Below are 19,014 nucleotides of genomic sequence, written 5' to 3' on the forward strand. Positions count from 1 at the left end.
AAACGTTTGGGGTGTGCCAGGACCGTCCACTAGGGGGAGCTGTTTGATCAGACACCAGCACTTGGGAGCCTGTGCTTGCTGGTCCGCTAAGGTGAGGGTGCCCCTGTGCATGTGTGCGTGTTGCAGACACCTCTGCTCAGACCTGAGTCAGCCCAGCAGCACTGACAACCTGACACTCTGTTGCAGAGGAGGGTAGGACGAGGGCAGTCAGGGCCGCCATGGGAGGGGTCCCACTGCTCCTTCCCGGTGCTCACCTAGGCCTGTGAAGGGAAGCACCCCCCCCACACACCCCCAACCATGTGGAAGCAGCCAGGAGGGACTCCCTGTCATTTCAGTCAGCTCAGCCACTACAGGACAGTCAGAATATTTTTTCCAGAATTTTCTTCCAGCAGAGCTTTTACGAACTCTTTGCCTTTCCCCTTTGGTATTAAGAACCTTCAAAAGTCGCCAGGAAGAGCATGAGCCATTGAGTCTGTGCTGACATCTCACCGCCCTCCCCACAGAAGTGGGGTGCAGTCCACGTATAAAAGTACAAAAGGTATAAAAGCTACAGTGAAGAGCACAGCATGGCTGAAGACACAGAGCCCCCAGGACCACCTCCCGGACATCCGTTCACCACTCTGCTCACTCCTGTCGGTACACACTTCCCAGGTGTCCTGCTAGCCTGGCTGGGCTTTGCAGGTGGCCATGCCAGCTCCCCCTTGACGCAAAGACTTGAGACCCCCACGCGTCTCTCTGGGCTCTCGGCCACGAAGAACGTCATCTCCAGTCCTCAGAGCTGGGAGCGGCCAGGCGAGAGTCGTTCAGCAGCTGGTCCTGGCTCAGCAGAGTCTGAAAGGACACAGTCCAAGGAGCAGTTGAATAGGGTTTTGGTCAAGGCTGCTCTGCGGCAGCTGCATGGGAAGCAGTGGGACACTGGGTGTGGCCCTGACACACCCTCTAAGTTCACGGGGTTCCAGGGACCCCACATACGGAATCAGAACAGACTGCACTATCGCTCATATCTTAGTGAAGGTGAAGCTACTGTTTCAAGACCACCCAAGGCCTATTAGTGGTGATGAGGGCAAGGTTGGGTGCATTCACTTTCGTGTATGAGCCAAGGGAAAAAAAAAAAAGAATAAAAATGATCCCATTTCAATTCAGGGAGTCCTCCCCCACCTCCATTTCCATATTGTCCTTGGATACGACCTTCTTAGTGTCCCTCAACAGATCAGTGAGCGAAGGACAGTGATGGGGGCCTCAACGTGGACAGATGCCACAGCCAGTGGGTTCAGTGATGGGACCATCCAGAAGTAACGGGAACTGGAAGGTACAAGGCCTCCACACTGCAAATCTTCTCTGTAGCTGGTCTTTTACTGCCAGTTCTCACCTGTCTCTAAGTGCCCCGCTTCACAGGTAACTAAGCTGGGGCTCGGAGAGAGAATGACTCGCCTGGAGTCCCAGAATTAGTAAGAGGCAGAGCAGCACTTTGAACCAGACTGGCCTTACTCCAAAGTGGCTTCTTTCTCTGACACCATTCTGTCCCTTCATGGTACAGTCTGTCCCCATGAGGATGACAGGATATGTCCACATGCCCATGATATCCGTGAAGTCAGAGGCACGGCATGAAATGCGTGTGTCTCATGGACAGAGAGTGCAGTGCAATGCCCACCAGGTCAGAGAGGAGGCCTGGGGCATCAGGCATCGGAAGCAGGTGACTGCTAAGCATCTTGGTTTTCGGATGAACTCATCATCTCTGAGCCTGGGAAGAGGACTGAGACCTGGCATGCTTTAGCTGATTTCGGCTGAAGGCCCGTGACCCTCCTTCGGGCCCCTTGCAGCTCAAGGCCCAGCAGCAGGCCAGCTCTGGCTCCAGCTCCGGCCACAGTGCTCAGCACCACCCTTTGAATCCCTAGCAGAGGCTAGGACACAGACTTGGGATTGGGTGTGTGTGTGTAGGGGGGTTGTCTCCGGCCGTCCGTATCACAATGTCAGACTCATGGGGCCACACTGGCACCTGACCTACTGTGGAGAGAAGGTCAGAATCCTACCGTGAGGCGGTGAATGTCTTGGGAGAGGAGCCCTATCTGCGTCACAGCGCCTTCCGAAGGGGCCATCTGTAAAACGGGCAGCAGCCTGGTCAGCACACGTGGACAGAGTCTGCTTGTGATCACAGGGACGGCATGCAAGTCCTGTCCTGGGGGAGTGGGCAAGGAGGGGGCCCAGGCCCTGAGGAGTGACAGCTGGGCAGGGCACATGCTGTCTGTGTCCCTGGGAAGGCCAGAGCTTCCAGTATTCCACGCAGCCATGTGCACACTCTCCAGAGGCCTGTCCTGGCACCAACACCAAGGTGCTGGGACATGGGACACGGGCACCCACACATGCTCAGGGCTCCAGCTAGTTCTAGGAGCAGAAAGCAACAGGGATGAAGGCCTCAGCATGCTGAATAAACCAACAATTTCCAGGGACGACAGGGCGCCGTGTGCCAATGCCCCAGTAGAGGTATGGGCACCCTTGGGAAGCTGCCGGGAGCCTCCCTCTTCCTCACCTCCCCTCCTACCCTCAGATAATGCTGGTCTGCCCCCTCTTCCCTAAGCCCATGTAGACATTCTAGCTTTAGAAGCATCCTCTGAGGGCTTCATATATCATCCCACATTTTCCAGGTATGAAAAACAGGTCCACAAAGGGACACAGACCTTGCTTGGTGCACAGAAATGCAGTGATACTAATTCCATGCAGCGTTTGAAAACAGGTGCATGCAGAGACACTCTCCCCAGGACACTCCAGGAAATCAGGGACAAAGCCAGCTCAATGACAGCCATGTCCACCGACCAGCCCTGAGGAGCACCTGCTGTTCAGTGTCCCAGGTACTGGGATCAAGAGACCTTATCCTGTTCTCACTGGCTGACTTCGGGGGGGCTCAGGAGGTCATGGTCTAGGGTTACCAGCTGTCCCTGGGGCTGCTGGTAGTTTAAGAAGCAAATCAGAGCACAGCTGGCATCTGGGACAGAATCAGAGTGTCCTGAAGGGGACCAGCAAGCCCTGCTCCTACCGCCAGACAGTTACGAGGCAGCTATTACCCTGCAGATGAGGCCCGGGGGACCCTGCAGGCCAAACCCTGCCCCGGGGAAACCGGAATCTCATGAGCAGGAACCCAGACTGGCAAGATATATCCAGACAAGGCCCATCTGGAAGAGCCATCATCAGCTAGCCAGCCTCTAAATCAGGAGGCAGGACTGTTCCCGTTCTGCCAACAGACGGACCAGCCCCCATAACGGTCAACAGCAGAGAGGCTGACAAACCACACAGAAGAACAGAGGCAATTTCCACGGGGCCGTTTTCTTGTACTCCCTCCACCCCCTAGGAGGTTCACACCGCTGAAATGGAAACTGACTCTGGGGTCTGCATGACAGATGACCGACGGTCACTGAGCACCAGGTTCCCCACGGCTTCACAGAGGGAGGTGGAGCCTGAAACAAAGAGGCCCCACACCTCCTCTGAAGGACATGGGGTCCCTCCGTGCTCAGCCCCTTGTCCACGACACCTGGCAGATGCCAAGCGGGCACCTGGCCAAGGACTGGCTCAGGGCCACCTGCTGTCACAGGACTCCATCTCCAGCTTTGTCCAGCTCTCTTCCCCACCCGGTGAGGTTAAAGATATGCAGTGCTATTGGCTTTCTACATAAATACTGTCTTTATTATCAGAAAGAAGCGACCACTCATGTGGGTAAGGCACAACACAGTGATGCAGTCACTGCCTTCCCTGGGGTCTCAGCCACGACTCTGTGGCCACAGGCCTAAGGCACTTGACACTGCCCCGCAATGGAAGCCCAGCAGAGGGGCCCAAGAGCCTCTGAGGATCATCCGTGGTCTCTGGACCCGTGTCCAGGATTGTGTGTTTCCACCAGTGCTGAAGATGGCCACTAAGAGTTACTACAAATGTACAAGCATCTTTGCGTCTTTCCCCCAGAGTCCACTTTGGCAAGAGTCCCCAAAGCCTGGTCCCTTAGCAAAAGTGCCACTCCATTACCCTGGCCACCACCCAGAGTTCCGAGAGACACTGGCCTGGGGTACATAGCAGCCAGAATGTTCTCTGTGAGACATGCACAGGGTGGGAGGTGAGGCGCAGCTCTGTGGGGACACACGCGATGTTACGGTGAAGCTCTCAGGGTGCACAGACAGGACGGTAACAAGGCCATCAGCGAATCTGTCCCACCTGGTCCAGCCCATCCAGTTCAGGGCCATCGAGGGGGCTGAGGCCCCGGTAGCCACTGTAGGCCCTGTGACTGTCACCAGCACCGTCAGTGGGCTCCATGGGGCAAATGTAGTCCGTCGACTCATCAAATTTCTTTTTTCTTATGTTGCCAAAATGCGAAAATCCTAGTTTCCTTGGCTAAAACACAATAAATGCATGATTAGGAGAAGAGGATTATCAAGTCAGGGTGTAGATAGGACTCACAATATAAGGAGGAAAGGAAGAAGCCAAACAACTTCTGGAAAAATTCTCAACAAAGCAGAGCTCCTGGCTAGGGAGAGGCCGAGATAAATAATCTTGAGCAAGGAGAGAGAATCTTTCTCCTCCAAGGCTGTGAGACTTGAGAGACTCAAGTCCTGCTGGCCCACAAGGGACCTTCTACCTTCCCCAGGGGGAACTGGAGGAAGTGCCTCACACAGAGGCGGCCTCTATGGCTTGCAGTGCCTCGTGCCTCAGGGAGGCTGAACTGGACAGCCCTAGGCGGCCCCTCCTCCTTGTTCTAGCTTCCTGCAGCACCCTATCTGATGGTCTCCCCCAGACACACGTGTGGCCCTGCTCCCTTGGAGATGGCAGTCCATGCGTGAACTGTAGCTAGACCTGGGCATCACCGTGCTGCTGGGGACATGTCCTCCAGAGGTGTGGGCCTGCAGTCTGAGGAGGACATGGTCTGAGGACAGTGTGGCTCAGGCAGTTTCTCACAGGGTCTGTGGGATTCAGAGAGCCCCAAGGTGTGCTGCTGGTGCTTGTATGACCTTGGGACCCCTGGACAGCTACGTTCTGGCCACGTTTCCAGCACAAGACCATCGGAGCACTGTGCTGGCAGGACAATTCTGAGGAAGACACCTCCCTGCACCCCTGGCCATGACACTGGCCCAGAGATGAGCCTGACTGAACGGAACGCAGAATCATGAACTCATCTGCTTGCAAGATGAGTCAAAGTGTCCCTGGGATTGAGGACAAGCACTAGCTGGCTGAGAGCAGATGCTTCCTGGACATGGTGTGTGTGCACAGAAAACTCTACTCTCTTCCTTGGACTCAGGTACAGCAGGAACTGAACAAACGAAACAGATGAGGAGACCAAAGCTCAGAGGATAGGACCTAAGAGAGCCTCCTCATCCGTGTGCCCCAGGGCCCCTGCCAGTTTGGCTCCGGGCACCAGGCCTGCTGCAGTACAACATGAGTGCTAGAAGGCAGGCCCCTCAAGGGCCTGGCAACTCACCCGGACTTTGGCTGTGGTGGTCAGTGGTGTGTACGCTGGTGAGGCCATTTTCTCTCGCTTTTCCTGCTCAGCCTCGGGACCAATCAGAGCATTGAATTTGGTGGTCAGGTGGCGTCTGAGGAGCGTCTTTTGTGGTGGAATATTGAGAAGCATAGCTAGGGTGTCCCCAGTGAAGCGTGGCTCCAGGATCTAAGAAACAAACACAGAGCGGCCCAGCGATGACTATAGATGGCTCTAGGAGGGGACATGGAGAAACAGGCCTTCATGGGCTGGGGAGTGTCTCCAGAGAGAGGCTGAAGCTCATCCTCTCATCCTGTATGCCGCTCCCTTGTTTGCCTGGCACAGGGCCTGGCCCAGAGAAGGCACTAACACACTGGGCAGCTGACAGCCTCATTTTCACAGACCAGCAGAGCGCGGTTGCTTCTTGGATAAGCCTGTTTCCCTGGGTCCGCTCTGCTCTGGAGGACATCCAAAACACTCCTCCTTCATTGCCCCACTGGCTTTACCACTTGACAGATCTGAGGGACAATCACGACCATATTGTGGCAAGCAGGAAGTCACACCGTTGTGGCCAACCCCTCACTCCCCAGCCACTGTGTTTCTCCAGGGGCAGATGGAGATGCTGTGTTAAGGCCTGACTGATGCAACCCACTTGTCCTGGATCCCTCTGGATCTGGTGCTCCAGAAGTCCTTTCCAGAAGCCATCTTGTTTCCATGAAGTATATTCGTTCCCAACTGCAAATTATCAAATATTCTGAGATTTCAACTGATGCAAGGGCTGTCAATATTTTTACTAAGATTTATGTCTAGCCGTGAAAAAACCAGGTTCTGGCTACCCCGGTTTACATGACGCAGGTGGACTAGTCTAAAGAGCCACTCACAATGAGGCCTCCATGGACACCACTCCCACGAAGGTTGGGTGCGTACTCCGCCAGGTCCACGGATCGCAACCACTCCATCACCCTGTGGTTGGACCACTGTACAACTTCTGAAGGAGAAAGGTTACTCTGCGAGAGGGAGAGGAAGAAAGTTAGGTCTAACAGGCCCTACCTGTGGCCCCCTGTGGGACCAGCCCCTGTGAACAAGCCTGCCTCAGATGCCTGATCAGAAGACAGCCCTCATGCCCACAGAGCTAGGCAGCCAGCCCAGCCGCCCGAGAGCCTTCCTGGTTTCCAAGAGAGAGAGTTCTCACAGAGGCTTGCATCTTGCAAGAAGCACTTCCACACTGAAATCTCTGATTCCAGAACCCTAATTGTGACTCCCTAATTTTCTGGTTGGGACTAGTATATGAAAGCACAGAGGCATTCATTCAGTGACTCAACAGAACTTGAAAAAGGACTATCATTTACGAGTCACGTGTTTTATAGATAAAAGATCTCCTGGGTGTGGCCAAATGTTTTAAGACACTTAGACCTAAGTGGCATCTTGGGCTTCAAAATGCTCAGCACTGTGCCTGACACACAGAAGACATTCAAAACTTATTTGCTGAATAGGGAAAACATGAGACGGAAGGCGGAGGTAGGAGTTTTTGATCCCTCAGGAAGAGGAGTTACTCTTACAGCATGGGTACACTCTCAGTTCCCAGGAGTACAGGAGATGGGGTGTGATGGACAAGCCTTTAGCTTCGGGGCACAACAAGAGCTCTGCGGCCTGCAGAACATGACCAGGCACTTCTCCAGGACATGGGCTGCAGTGTTTACCGAGGCTCTTTCTCCTCTAGCAAAACCTGCTCACCATCCCCTGTGCACCTGGGACTAGAGGCCAGCCAACTGTGTAGCTACAAGTAGGGAGATCGGAAATGTCTGGTTCCTGAGGGGCTCTTCTCCCCTCTGTCCCTTTTGACCCCACCTTCCCATTTTGCTTTCCCCTCCTTCTCCTTTGCACTATTTGCTCATCATCTTTGGTCACTGTGATGGGTTCAAAGACTTGTCGTTACCGCCTCTGGCCCCGAACACAGGTCTCCCTGAGAGTAGTGGGAACTTAGAGGCCCAGTGTCTGTTGTGGGGCACAAAATGCAGGTGACGGGGTGTCTGGGGCACCATTAAGCAGCAGCAAGGGAAAGAATCCCAAGCAACCTGGTTCAGAAGATAGCCATGTTGTTCTGAAGCCATTCTTGTTTTGTCACACCTAATCTTGCAGGTGTCCGGACACAGGGCTACCAGGCTAGGTCCCCGGATAGGTACGGTCCTGCCCTCACCTCGTCAGCTGGCCGCCGGTGCAGGCAGTGGGGGTTGAACTTGTTGACGTGAAGCACATGAATGGCACATTTGATGCTGAGATGATGCAGTTGGCTGGTGACTTTTAAGAAGAGGAGATCATTCTTGAAGAGAAAAGTTTTGGTTGATAAGACAGAGTTTCCAAGGTGACCGAGACCCTTTAGATTCCTTTCCAGACCACACACAGACAAGTCCACCACATCTTAAAAAGTACACAATGGACACCCCAGCAGCTTCTCTTAGCTCAATGGTTGTGCTACCCTGGACCTCAGAGGGACGAGGTGGAAGCAAGTTTAGAATAAGCACCAGGGGGATACCCGGGCTGAGTGCTCACAGAGACCACGGAAACCCTGAAAGGGAAAATCCTCACCACAGTTAGGTACTGTAGCATTCGCCCATCGACTCTGGACTCATGGAACTGGTCTTTGTACTGTGGTAAGCCAATATCGTCAAGCCAACCTACAGAAACCAGAAGAAACAGGTGTGCTCGGGCTCATAAGAATGGGAGACTGCGAATGCAGGTAAAAAGCAACGAACGATCATCTTGCAGGTCCATCTGGATTCCCCGGAGGAACTCACTCCCCCAGGTGCCTTTCCCAAGGACAGCCAGTCCTGGAGGCACGCATTCCCAGCACATGCTGTTTACCCTCGGAGCTGCCAGGGACATGCACGGACACTGCCCGTCCTTACGTGTCACCCAGATGTGGTCCAGCAGGGCCGACTTCTCCTCCTGCTTGGTGTTGATGGCTTTCACAGCCAAAATCAGCTTCTTCCTGTGCAGAGGCTGCTTAATCCCCAACTCCTGAAATTGAAAGATACAGACAGATGTAAACTTCCGGCTGGCAGCTTGGCCCTCGGAGGGCACCATGTCTGGGAGCAGACAGTCCCCCAGGCAGATGGGGGTGTGTGTGGCAGCAGATGCAGGCACAGTGCCCTGCAATCGACATGCAGTCACAGAGGACGTCTCGGCCTCTTCCCCTGCCCCCCACTGTGTGTGTGTGTGTGTGTGTGTGTGTGTGTGTGTGTGTGTGTAAGGGCAGGGGTAGGAAGAGTGGGGGCCTCACCGCCCCAGATGCTGGTTTGAGGACAAAGGGAAACCTCCTTCCGGGGGCTCAGCTCTTACTTTTTCCATGTCCTGAGGGGTAGCTGACAGTAAGGTGTGGCCAGAAGTCACCCACTGCCGGGCGAAGATCACGTACTGGCCCAGGCCGAAGTCCTCCAGCCACGCGCACACGCGCTCCGTGCTCCACTGGGCGAAGGGGGCGCTGGCGTCACTGGGGGGCAAGAGAACACAGGGCCCCGTTAGCGGGAGAGCCTGCGGCTGCATCTGAGCATAGCAGAGCCTCAGAAAAAAGACGACTGTGTTTTAAATAATCCCAATCATGAGATCGAGCTGCACGAAATTCCATGACAACACTCATCTTTAGTGGGCCCCAGAGTTTCCTGTGGTAACACCTGGTGTGAGCTTTGAGTCTGCAGGGACTGTGAGCACAAGCCAGGCATACGGTCCTCAGGAGGCCGTGTGTGGGGGCCGTCCGTCCACTGACGAGGCACATGAGCCACACGCCCAGAATCGTGCCCCGTTATGAGGGTAATCAGATTTTTATGGGCCATCACTGTCTTTAGGGAAATGCTTAGAAAACTAGGAAAAGGGGGTCAGTTCTCTAACATTAAAAAAAAAAACCAAAACCTTCTAAACAGCTAATGCCTTATTAATGAGACACTAGAGACATTCACATTAGAGTCAATAGAGTATTTTTAATCAGGACTAAGAACACGGGTCTGAGAGTGCAGCCAGTGTAAGAAGGGAGAAGAAGGATAGAAGGTAAAAGTAAAAGACAGCCACTCTTTTCAGATGATGGGCCCACCCCACCTGGAGAACCCAAATGAACCCAGTGAGGGGGCTCCTTATAAAACACGCAAGTCATATTTATATGACTTATAAAATCAGTAGCACATACACTAACATTTTTGTTGAAAATTTTTAAAAATCCGATTCACGGCAACCAGAATTATAAAACGTCTAGGAGCTGCTTTCTCAAGCAATGCCCAAGTCATATGTATGTGTGTGTGGGGATGGGAGCAGAGCAGGGGGAAGGGGTGACGATTACCCTCAACTGAGCAACATCAAGTCATGAATAAATCAAGGGCTAGATCATGTTCCCAGACAGGATGACTGGGAATTACAAAGCCATCAGTTCTTAAAGACATCAATTTTTCATTTAAGTGTGAATACAATGGCACACTCAAAACCTCCATGGAGTCTGGGGTGGGGAAGGCTGGTGAAGCAACTTTATGTTCATTTGAAGAAAAACCAACCAGGATTTATGGAATGTAGAAAACTAGATAATCTGTAAGGTTCCTTCCAACAAAGTACCCCTAACATGCTAGTTAAAAAATTGTTTTTGGCAGGGTGGGGGGGTGCCTTGGTGGCTCAGTGGGTTAAGTACCTACCTTCAGCTCAGGTCATGATCCTAGCATCCTGGGATCAAGCCCTGCCTCAGGTTCCCCGCTCAGTGGGGAGTTTGTTTCTCCCTCCCCCTCTGACCCTCACACATACGGCCCCCTACCCTGGCTTTTGCATACTCGTTCTGTCTCTTGCTCTCAAATAATAAATAAAATCTTTTTAAAAATTTGGGAATGGGGGCGCCTGGGTGGCTCAGTGGTTTAAGCCGCTGCCTTCAGCTCGGGTCATGATCTCAGGGTCCTGGGATCGAGTCCCGCATCGGGCTCTCTGCTCGGCAGGGAGCCTGCTTCCCTCTCACTCTCTCTGCCTGCCTCTCTGCCTATTTGTGATCTCTCTCTGTCATAAATAAATAAAATCTTAAAAAAAAAATCTTTAAAAAAAAAAAAATAAAAAAAAAAATTTGGGAATGCCTGGTTGAGTTGTTCTTAAGGTAAAAGAGTTAAAAGACCAGAACAACAAGAAAGCATGGTTCTAACACTGACCTCTACCTCTGAAACCAATAATACATTATATATTAATTAATTGCATTTAAACTAAAAAATAAGTGAATAAAATGTTAAGTGACTAGAATCGTAAAAATTAATTAAAAATAAAAAATATTCAATATTAAAAAAAAGAAAAGAAAAAGAAAGCATGATTCTAGGTGTCCCGGTAAGTGCTGGCTACTTGGAGTAATGAGATCCAGGTTCTGGGAAACCTAGAACTTGTAAAATTTGGAGGGACCACTTTAAGAAAAGTACAAAATCTGAATATGGAATTAGGAACAAATAATTCATTTAGAATGAAAAATCACAAAATATTACAAGTTTAATCAAACTGAAAAACATCACGAAATCCAGAAGTATCTTTGTTATCTTTGTCAACGTAGTCTATCATGTTAAATCACAAAATTTTCAGCTTTTTCCAGTGTGTTTAATATGATTCACTTTATATAAATAATAATCTAGGAACCTATTCACTATTTTTTTTTCCTATTCAGTATTTTTGTTTGGAATTTATGCTTTTAATGAATTACTGCTTTTGGTCTGATCTGGAATTTTTTAATTTATTCTTTTTTTTTTTTAAAGATTGTATTTATTTGACAGACAGAGATCACAAGTAGGCAGAGAGGCAAACAACCAGGGAAGCAGGCAGAGAAGGAGAGGGGGGAGCAGGCTCCCTGCTGAGCAGAGAGCCCGATGCGGGGCTTGATTCCAGGACCCTGAGATCATGACCTGAGCCGAAGGCAGAGGTTTTAACCCACTGAGCCACCCAGGTGCCCCTGGGTTTTTTTTTTTTTTTTTTTAATCAAGCAATTAACATATGTGTATTATTAGTGTCAGAGGTAGAGTCCAGTGATTCATCTGTTGTCTATAACACCCAGTGCTCATTACATCCCATGCCCTCTTTAATGTCCATCACCCAGTTACCCCATCCTCCCCCATTTCCCCTCCAGGAACCTGTTTATTTCCTATAGTTAAAAGTCTCTTATTGTTTGTCTACTCTTTTGTTTTTAAGATTTATTTATCTGAGGGAGGAAGGGGGGGGGAGGGAGAGAGAGAGAGAGAATGAGTTGGGGGGACAGAGGAAGAGGGAAAAGCAGATTCTCCACTAAGCAGAGAGCCTGATGCGGAGCTTGATCCCAGCACCCTGAGGTCATGACCTGAGCCAGAGGCAGGCACTTAACTGACTGTTACTCAGACACGCCAGTTTGTCTTAATGCCGGAACACTTTCAGTTTCAAATGTTCATTTTGTCACTTTTATTTCACATTCTATTAGCTTTTGATTTCACTCCATTTCTTACTTCTGGAAATTGGTAAAAATACATATTCAATAAATCAGAGGGGTACTTCAGTTCTGAATGAAAAATGTGATCATAATTTGAAAACCTCACTCTTGTACACCTTTTCAAGAGTTCTAGAGCTCTACTGCTCATCTTCAACAGAATTTCCATGTCCTTCTTTGTAAACGGTCTCCACCCTCCTCCACCTGTGTTGTTCTCACAGTGGCAGACCCTGCTTCTCCACCTGCCTGCCCCTGCTAGGTTCTCTCAGTTTTGGGGTCTCCCAGGGCTATCGCTGAACAGGCAACGGAGCAATTCAGAGAGGACAGAGAAGGTACCTTCCAGGCACAGCCAAACCACTTGCTTTACTGACATGTTCCAAAACATCTTCCCAAATTGTGGTTAAAATGATGTAAGAGATTATCAGAATCACCATCCCTATGAATGAGGGAGTGCACATGGTGCATTTATAATTATATACACGTCATCAGTCAGTGCACTTCTGACTAGGGAGAACTTCCGTTTTGATGAAGCATCCACGAGAAGCAAAGCCCTTGCCTGGAATTTCGCAGCCCTAATGACTGGGAAAAGTTTTCACAGAACATCTTCTGGTTTTACACATTTGAAATGTTTCTTTTCTACTGTCCCAGACTTCTGATAATGAGAGCCAAAGGACATGTTCACACTGGGACGTGACCGCCAGCTTTGCATCTCTGTGTCAGAGTGCCAGACAGATGGGCACACTGGGAGGTGGCATGAATCCTGGGAGCGACTGTTACAGAGGACAGCTAGTCAAACAAACATGAAGTGACCACACACCATGGATGCACACCCCAACAAATCCAAGCTAAATGGAAACCCGGAACTCAACTCCCCCTTGGCAAGATCCCCCAAATGCCCAAGGTGCTCCAGTATCATCTGACAGAAGGCAATGTGTAGATGGAGGGAAGTCAGCAGTCAAAAACTGCTTGGATTAAAATAGCTGACTTGGGAAAGTTTTGCAAAACACATGGCTTTGTCGGCACATTGATGGGACTCTCTCCATATCCTAGAAGACACCTGGGTGCAAGCAAAGGACCCTGAAGCTTAGACTTGCTCACGTTGAGGGTACACCTGACGCCATGAATACAGGAGAAAGGCAGTAAGAGAGTCTGACCAGAGCCCCTCATAAAGCTACAGTCCCGAAGGACAGCAGACTCAGGAGGCCAGCTCAGGAATCATCACTGCACGGAGATGAGATCCAGCCATGGGATCGAGTCCGCCTGACTTCAACATTATACACTGCTGCTTTCTCTTGGAAAATCAAAAATACCTCTCACCACATACCAAAATAAATCCCCAAACGGAGGATTCAGACACAGCTTAAAAAAAAAAATCATTGAAAAAATTAAACAGGAACAAAACCACAAAAGAAAAGTTCATGAACTTCATTATATATAAACATAAAAATTCCATATGTCGAAGTGTCACAAAATAAACTTCTGCAACAAGCCTAAAGCACAATTTATCACCATTACTAGACATAGCTTCATGTCTTAATACACAGAGAGCAGACAGAAGTCTGTAAGACAGACAGTAACAAAAATGGGCAAAAAATGCAGACGATTCACAAAAAGTAAAATGACAAACATCTGCAAACTAAATTAACAATAAAATGTAATTTTTTGTGAGTGTGACAGGCACTCTGCGCAGCAGTGCTGACTGGAATATAAATCAGGAAAACTTTATAGGAGAGAAGAAAAAACACATTACAATTTATTCTTCTATAACCTCAGAGAGGAGTCCTAGGAAATGTCATTATCAAATACTATTATTTTAGTATAATTTTTAAAAGATTATTTATTTATTTATTTGACAGAGACACAGCGAGAGAGGAAACACAAGCAGGGGGAGTGGAAAAGGGAGAAGCAGGCTTCCCGCTGAGCAGGGAGCCTGATGTGGTGCTGGATCCCAGGACCCTGGGATCATGACCCGAGCCAAAGGCAGAAGCTTAACCACCCAGGTGCCCCACAAATATGATTATTTTAAAAAGAAGTATTTCATTAGAATAAAAAAAGAGACTGGGGCTGGAGACTTTCTGTAACCAAGTATTTTTCCTATAGGGATATTGGTGATGAGACTTTTTTTTTTTTAAGATTTTATCTTATTTATTTATTATCTTATTTATTTGAAACAGAGAGAGAGAGAGAGCGTGGAAGGGAGGGGCAGAGGGAGAAGCTGACTCTCTGCTAAGCAGGGAGCCCGAAGTGGGGCTCAATCCCTGGACCCTGAGATCATGACCTGAGCCGAAGGCAGACGTTTAACCGACTGAGCCACCCAGGCGACCCCAGTGACGAGACTTTTTAAGGCTATACCTAAACATCTATAAATACCAGAAGCCATTAGTTTATATCAAATTTCAGCTCACAAGTAAGAAAGGCCTTTCTTTTCCAGCAGTGAATGCAAGGCCTTAACACAAGCACTGTTAGCATGACCGCAGCAATCTCCTCAGGGCGTCCTCTTCCCCTTTCTCAACCTTGTTATGGTTAACAAAGCACAAAAACATTCACACCAAGCAGCCCTGTGGCTGGAAGCAGTTTTTCCTTCAGCACAGAAGTTCCTGACTTTGGTTACCCCATCCTGAAATGGCTGACAGAAGGTAAACGGGCCTCCTAACCATGTGGTCAGGCACTAAGGAAAAATGCTGAAGGGTCTTAGAGAAAGTTCTTATACCCCTGCCAGGGAATCAACGCTAAAGAAATCGCCAGAATTGGAGCTGAGGTTAATCATGCAAGTTGACTGTAGACTTTTTTCATCTCTGAAAAATCAGAAACATTTGCGTCTAAATTTAAAAAACTGCTAGGAAATTAGAGCGTTCTTGTGGAATATATAAGTTTCTTTGGCTCGCTTTTTTACTGGCTCTGAATGGGTCTCTGCCTTCTCTTGCCTCCAGAAGCTACCACTCACCGAGCATTTATACCTTAACACCAATGCCTCGGACCCGAGCGGGCAGGTACAGAAGTGCACACACCCTCACATCTCCCTGCACGGCACCTGCAGAACACGTCCACCGACACCCATCAAAGCGCAAGTGGATTTGGTGAGGCCTGTGTCTCACACCCGAGCCAACCAGGAAAGTTTAGAAAGCTGGGGCTGGCTGGGTGGGGAAGAGAAGGGTGTGTCCGTGGGTTCCCTTTCTCAGGGCAGTGGGGGCGGTGAGTGGGGGTGAAGTCCGCCAACAATAGGCTGCTTGAGGGAAACGTGCTTCTCTCCTCTTGATTGTACTGTTTCTGAGGATTGGTATTTGAGCTGTGCACGTCTTACTCACTACCCGCTCCTGGCACAGGTAGATGGCAATCTCAGAGGAATTAAATAGGAGAGTTAAACATTACTTTTCACTGTTGGATTAAATTTGAAGTGTCACAATGCAATCCTGAGGAAGGTGCTCAGAAGCCTGACCTTGGCTGAGTAACTCAGACTTCAGGAGATAGTTACTAGAGATAGTATTTTGTAGAAACTGTCTGGTGGGAACAGGGGATCAGAGGATATGGAAAGGGATCTTCCTAAAGCCCCAGGGTACCATTTTGCCTGGGCAGGCCTGAGGAAAGGGGGCAGAGCTACTCACTGGAGAGTGTCTACCAGGGCCGTCCAGGTCAAGCCAGGAACCGGAGGAACCCCAGCACAGCCAGGGCAGGCCAAGAAAGTTTCGTTTCTTTTCACGCTTTTTTGTTTGGGCAAGATGGGAGACTCCTGCAAAAGTTCCCAGGTAGTTCCTGTGGCACACACTGTCTGCCACCCCCTTTAGCTAACACCCTTCGGCAAAGCTTGGGGCCTTGTCTTAGGAGGCATAATGGCAACGCAGCCTGCTCGGGTGGCGGAGGACAATGCCCTTTCTCACGTTTACCGGAGGAGGTCGACCCGTGAGTGGCAGACTGCTGATGCTTAGGTTAGATGGGCAGCAGTGATGCAATCCTCCTAAGAACTTTAATACACTTCCTTTGATTCCTCACTGCACAAATGAGGAAACTCATTTGTTGAGGCACAGAGAGGTGACAGAACTTGCTGTAAGGCTCGCCGCTAGGAGTGGCTGAGCGGACATTCCAAGTTGGGTCTGTGGTTCCATAATCTGTGCCCCAAAGGTTGCCCAGAGTTTCTCAATCCCACACGCCAAGGCCCCTAGGTGAATGAATCACACACATGCAGAGCTGCTGAGGGCCCGGCACCCATGGCGGCTTGGAGGGGGCCTCTTGCCTTTACCTCAGTGTGCCCCTAAAGCATGAACAATGTCTGCTCACGCCAAGTGGGAAACGGGGAGAAGCTCTGCCTTCTGTCTTGGTAGCATTCGGCCCCTTGGCCAAGACCTCACAGTTCTCTGTTGATGGACTAGAGGGAGCCTTACCATTTCTGACCCTTGGGGTCTCTGGTCCTAGAGAGCCTCGGCCCTGCAGTTGCCCGGAGCCCACCTCGTCGAAACTCCGCCATCCCTGGGGCATCGGTGTTGAAGTTCCCGGACTGAGTTCTTCGGATCCTGTGTGGAGAGGAGTCCGTGGAGAGTGTCAGGGGGCAGCTGGGGGCATGCAGGCAGGGCACCAGCCCCTATGCAGGGCCACGTCAGCTGGACCCCGGACTCCCCATGGCACTGCTGCCCAGGGCCTCCCGGAGATCAAGGATCATGGCCTGTGACAGCTCCCCAGACCCAAGCCTCGATTTTCATTCTGCCTCTGGGATTTGGGGCACACCCTGTGGAGTCCAAGTGAGGAGTGATGCGGGGGAGGAGGCCCGTTTCTGCCTGGGGCCAGCAAGTCCTTCTTCCTTGGAAGGAAGAAGTTGGTCTCATGCATTGTCTCTCCCAAAGTACCTGTGGTGTAAGCTGCAGAGAATGTGCTTGGGGTTCGTGAGAGGGAGTGATGCTGGGAACGAAGGGCAGGCAAGGCAACAGCTATCTTTACTGTTCTCCTCCTCTGTGCCCTCAAAGAGAACTCTAATTCTTTCCTCTAATGGCCTTTCTGTTTCTAGTGCTGTTCCAACATCTAATTAAACAGGGGGCTATGTGATTCTTTGCCCATTCTAGAAGAATTTTAATTCTAAGTAATTATGATCACCACCAACTTACTTTCCCCAGAACTTCCTGATGCCTTTGGGGCTCCGTTTACCATCTGGGGTCAGGGGAGACTGGGGGCTTGAGTCAGTGCCCGAGGACGTGGATGAGAGATCGTTGGCCACAGCGGTGTCATCCCAACCACTTTCTGTGTCTCCTGAGATGGAAAGAATGGAATGGTGTGTGAAGAACAGAAAGGAATTGACCTTTAAAACCTTGTCCCCAGGCCAGGGGCATCCTTCAGTGGGGCTGGGGAAGAGTCTGCTCTGCCTGCTGGGCAGAATGTCACACCTCCATCTAAGAAACCAGTGGGGCTCAGGCACACTCCAGGTTCTCTCTCTCTGAGGACTGGCCAGGTTAGTGTTCCAAACCGGGGTGAGCTAATGTCTTCAAGTCTAAAGTTTTGGGGGTCCAAGTATTGGCGGGTAACTCCAACAAGGAGCTTCCTCCTTCCCCCAAGGGAGATGCAGGGCTGCAGGCAGGAGGGGACGAGGCTGAATGTTCCAGAAGGGAGGGTGTCAGGGGAGGGACACAAGGGCATCTCACTCTCCACCTCACCTGGAAGGGTACAGTACCTAATACCGGGGCACTGATACTCCGGCCACGATCTCCAGCCAATCAAGAAGCAGAGAAGCCACATGAAGAAGCAAGAGAGGCCAAAGTCCAGCCCAACAGAGTTATAGGGAAGCAAAGAAATAAACAGAAGAGTCATCGAGCAAGAGAGAAAAACTCAAACAGAAAGAAAAATAATCCCATGAGAAAAGAAGGGTGGGAACAGTGACTGAACCTGGCCCCCAGGGTCAGTGCGTTAAGGAGGCCTAACATGAGAGGGGATCAAATACTCTCGGGGCCACTCCCTGGCAGGCCGAGGCAGCCACACATGGGTAGGGAGAGGGAGGGAGAGCGGCAGGGGCTGACACACTGGGGCATACGGAGCCCCCATGTGGACGCCAGGGCTCCCTCAGATCAGTCTAGAATGCCCTGAAGCTGTTGCGAGTCCAGAGTCTCAGGGTTACCAGGACATACTATCTCAAGAGCTTGTCTGGAGTTCCTGCAGCCACAGGCGGAACTGGCCCAGGGCAGAAACCAACCCACGGGCTAGCTCAGGGAACTTATAGGGATGAGGAGGAGAGGAGGGAGAGCTCTGCAGGGACCAGAATGTTCCCTCCTACACTCCATTGACCTGCTGTTGTTGAGGAAAGATGGCCTACTCTGCATGAAAAGCGGTGAAGACCTCCACGGTTCCAGGTCCTAAGCCCCAAAAGGGCACCTGTGGATGGATATCCTTGCCCACTGGCCACTCCATTTCCCTAAGGAAACACTTTCCCTTGGAAGAGCACATAATATTATCTTACTGGTAATAGGGGATCTTCAAGAGGAAGGCAGAGACAGGGGAGAGATCAGGATGACAAAAGAGGAGGAAGGGAGGGACAGGAAGGATGCACTCAGGGGTCTAAGAGGGAAGGGACAGAGGAATGATGGGAAAGACACGGAGGGCCAAGAGAGGAGGACTAGAAGAGGGCAAATGGGGGTGGAGCAACTGTGGAAAGAAAGGGTGGTCTCACAGCCTGGGCTTCTGGCGCTCTACAGGGCTTACCAAAGGAAATAATGTACCCAGACAGGGAGCCATGGTCTCTGCCAGGGAGGCCACCCAGAAGGACACCTCTTCCCATCCACCCACCCCACCATCTCCCAACTGTGGGCTGTGGTGGTGGGAGTGGGAATTTTGCAATAACCGAAAGTGTGGCCGCCACCCCTGGGGCCTGGACACTCACTCAGCCGCAGCAGGCTGCTCCCTGCGGGGTCAGGCTGAGAGGCAGTGGGAGTCGACTTGGCAGCCTCTCCATTGGGCGTCGCTCCTGAAAGCTTCCCAGGTAACGTGGGGTATTTGTGCTCCACCAGGAAAGGGCTGTCCTGTTGGAAGGAGAGAGATAGACGTGTTCAAGCAACTTTATGGCCTCAGACTCAAACCCAGTTAGGAAATGTTTGGATGCACAGACAACTCAGCTTTCCAAGAGCCACGTGTCACTTAGCCCAAC

The 19,014-nt window shown here is 50.7% G+C and overlaps 1 protein-coding gene across 11 annotated transcripts in view; it reads right to left on the reverse strand.

The window, feature by feature from the left end:
• Positions 1-371: 371 nt before the first annotated feature.
• PPFIBP2 (PPFIA binding protein 2) overlaps positions 372-19,014 on the reverse strand; it is a 144,286-nt gene continuing 125,643 nt past the window's right edge. For 9 of the 11 annotated variants that reach the window (XM_046016437.1, XM_046016428.1, XM_046016433.1 and 6 more), the window contains 12 exons: positions 18,751-18,889; positions 16,991-17,132; positions 16,277-16,405; positions 8,792-8,942; positions 8,359-8,470; positions 8,039-8,127; positions 7,650-7,772; positions 6,334-6,459; positions 5,453-5,641; positions 4,195-4,371; positions 2,031-2,096; positions 372-831 (listed from right to left, as the gene is read on the reverse strand). In XM_046016437.1, the coding sequence (XP_045872393.1) occupies positions 760-831; positions 2,031-2,096; positions 4,195-4,371; positions 5,453-5,641; positions 6,334-6,459; positions 7,650-7,772; positions 8,039-8,127; positions 8,359-8,470; positions 8,792-8,942; positions 16,277-16,405; positions 16,991-17,132; positions 18,751-18,889 (1,515 nt within the window). In that variant the 3' untranslated portion in view covers positions 372-759. Of the gene's footprint in view, positions 832-2,030; positions 2,097-3,653; positions 4,372-5,452; positions 5,642-6,333; positions 6,460-7,649; positions 7,773-8,038; positions 8,128-8,358; positions 8,471-8,791; positions 8,943-16,276; positions 16,406-16,990; positions 17,133-18,750; positions 18,890-19,014 lie in introns of those variants that run through there. The other 2 variants (XM_046016430.1, XM_046016431.1) reach the window with 2 other exon arrangements.

Source organism: Meles meles, chromosome 8 (assembly GCF_922984935.1).
Source record: "Meles meles chromosome 8, mMelMel3.1 paternal haplotype, whole genome shotgun sequence".
NCBI classification, from domain to species: Eukaryota; Metazoa; Chordata; class Mammalia; order Carnivora; family Mustelidae; genus Meles; species Meles meles.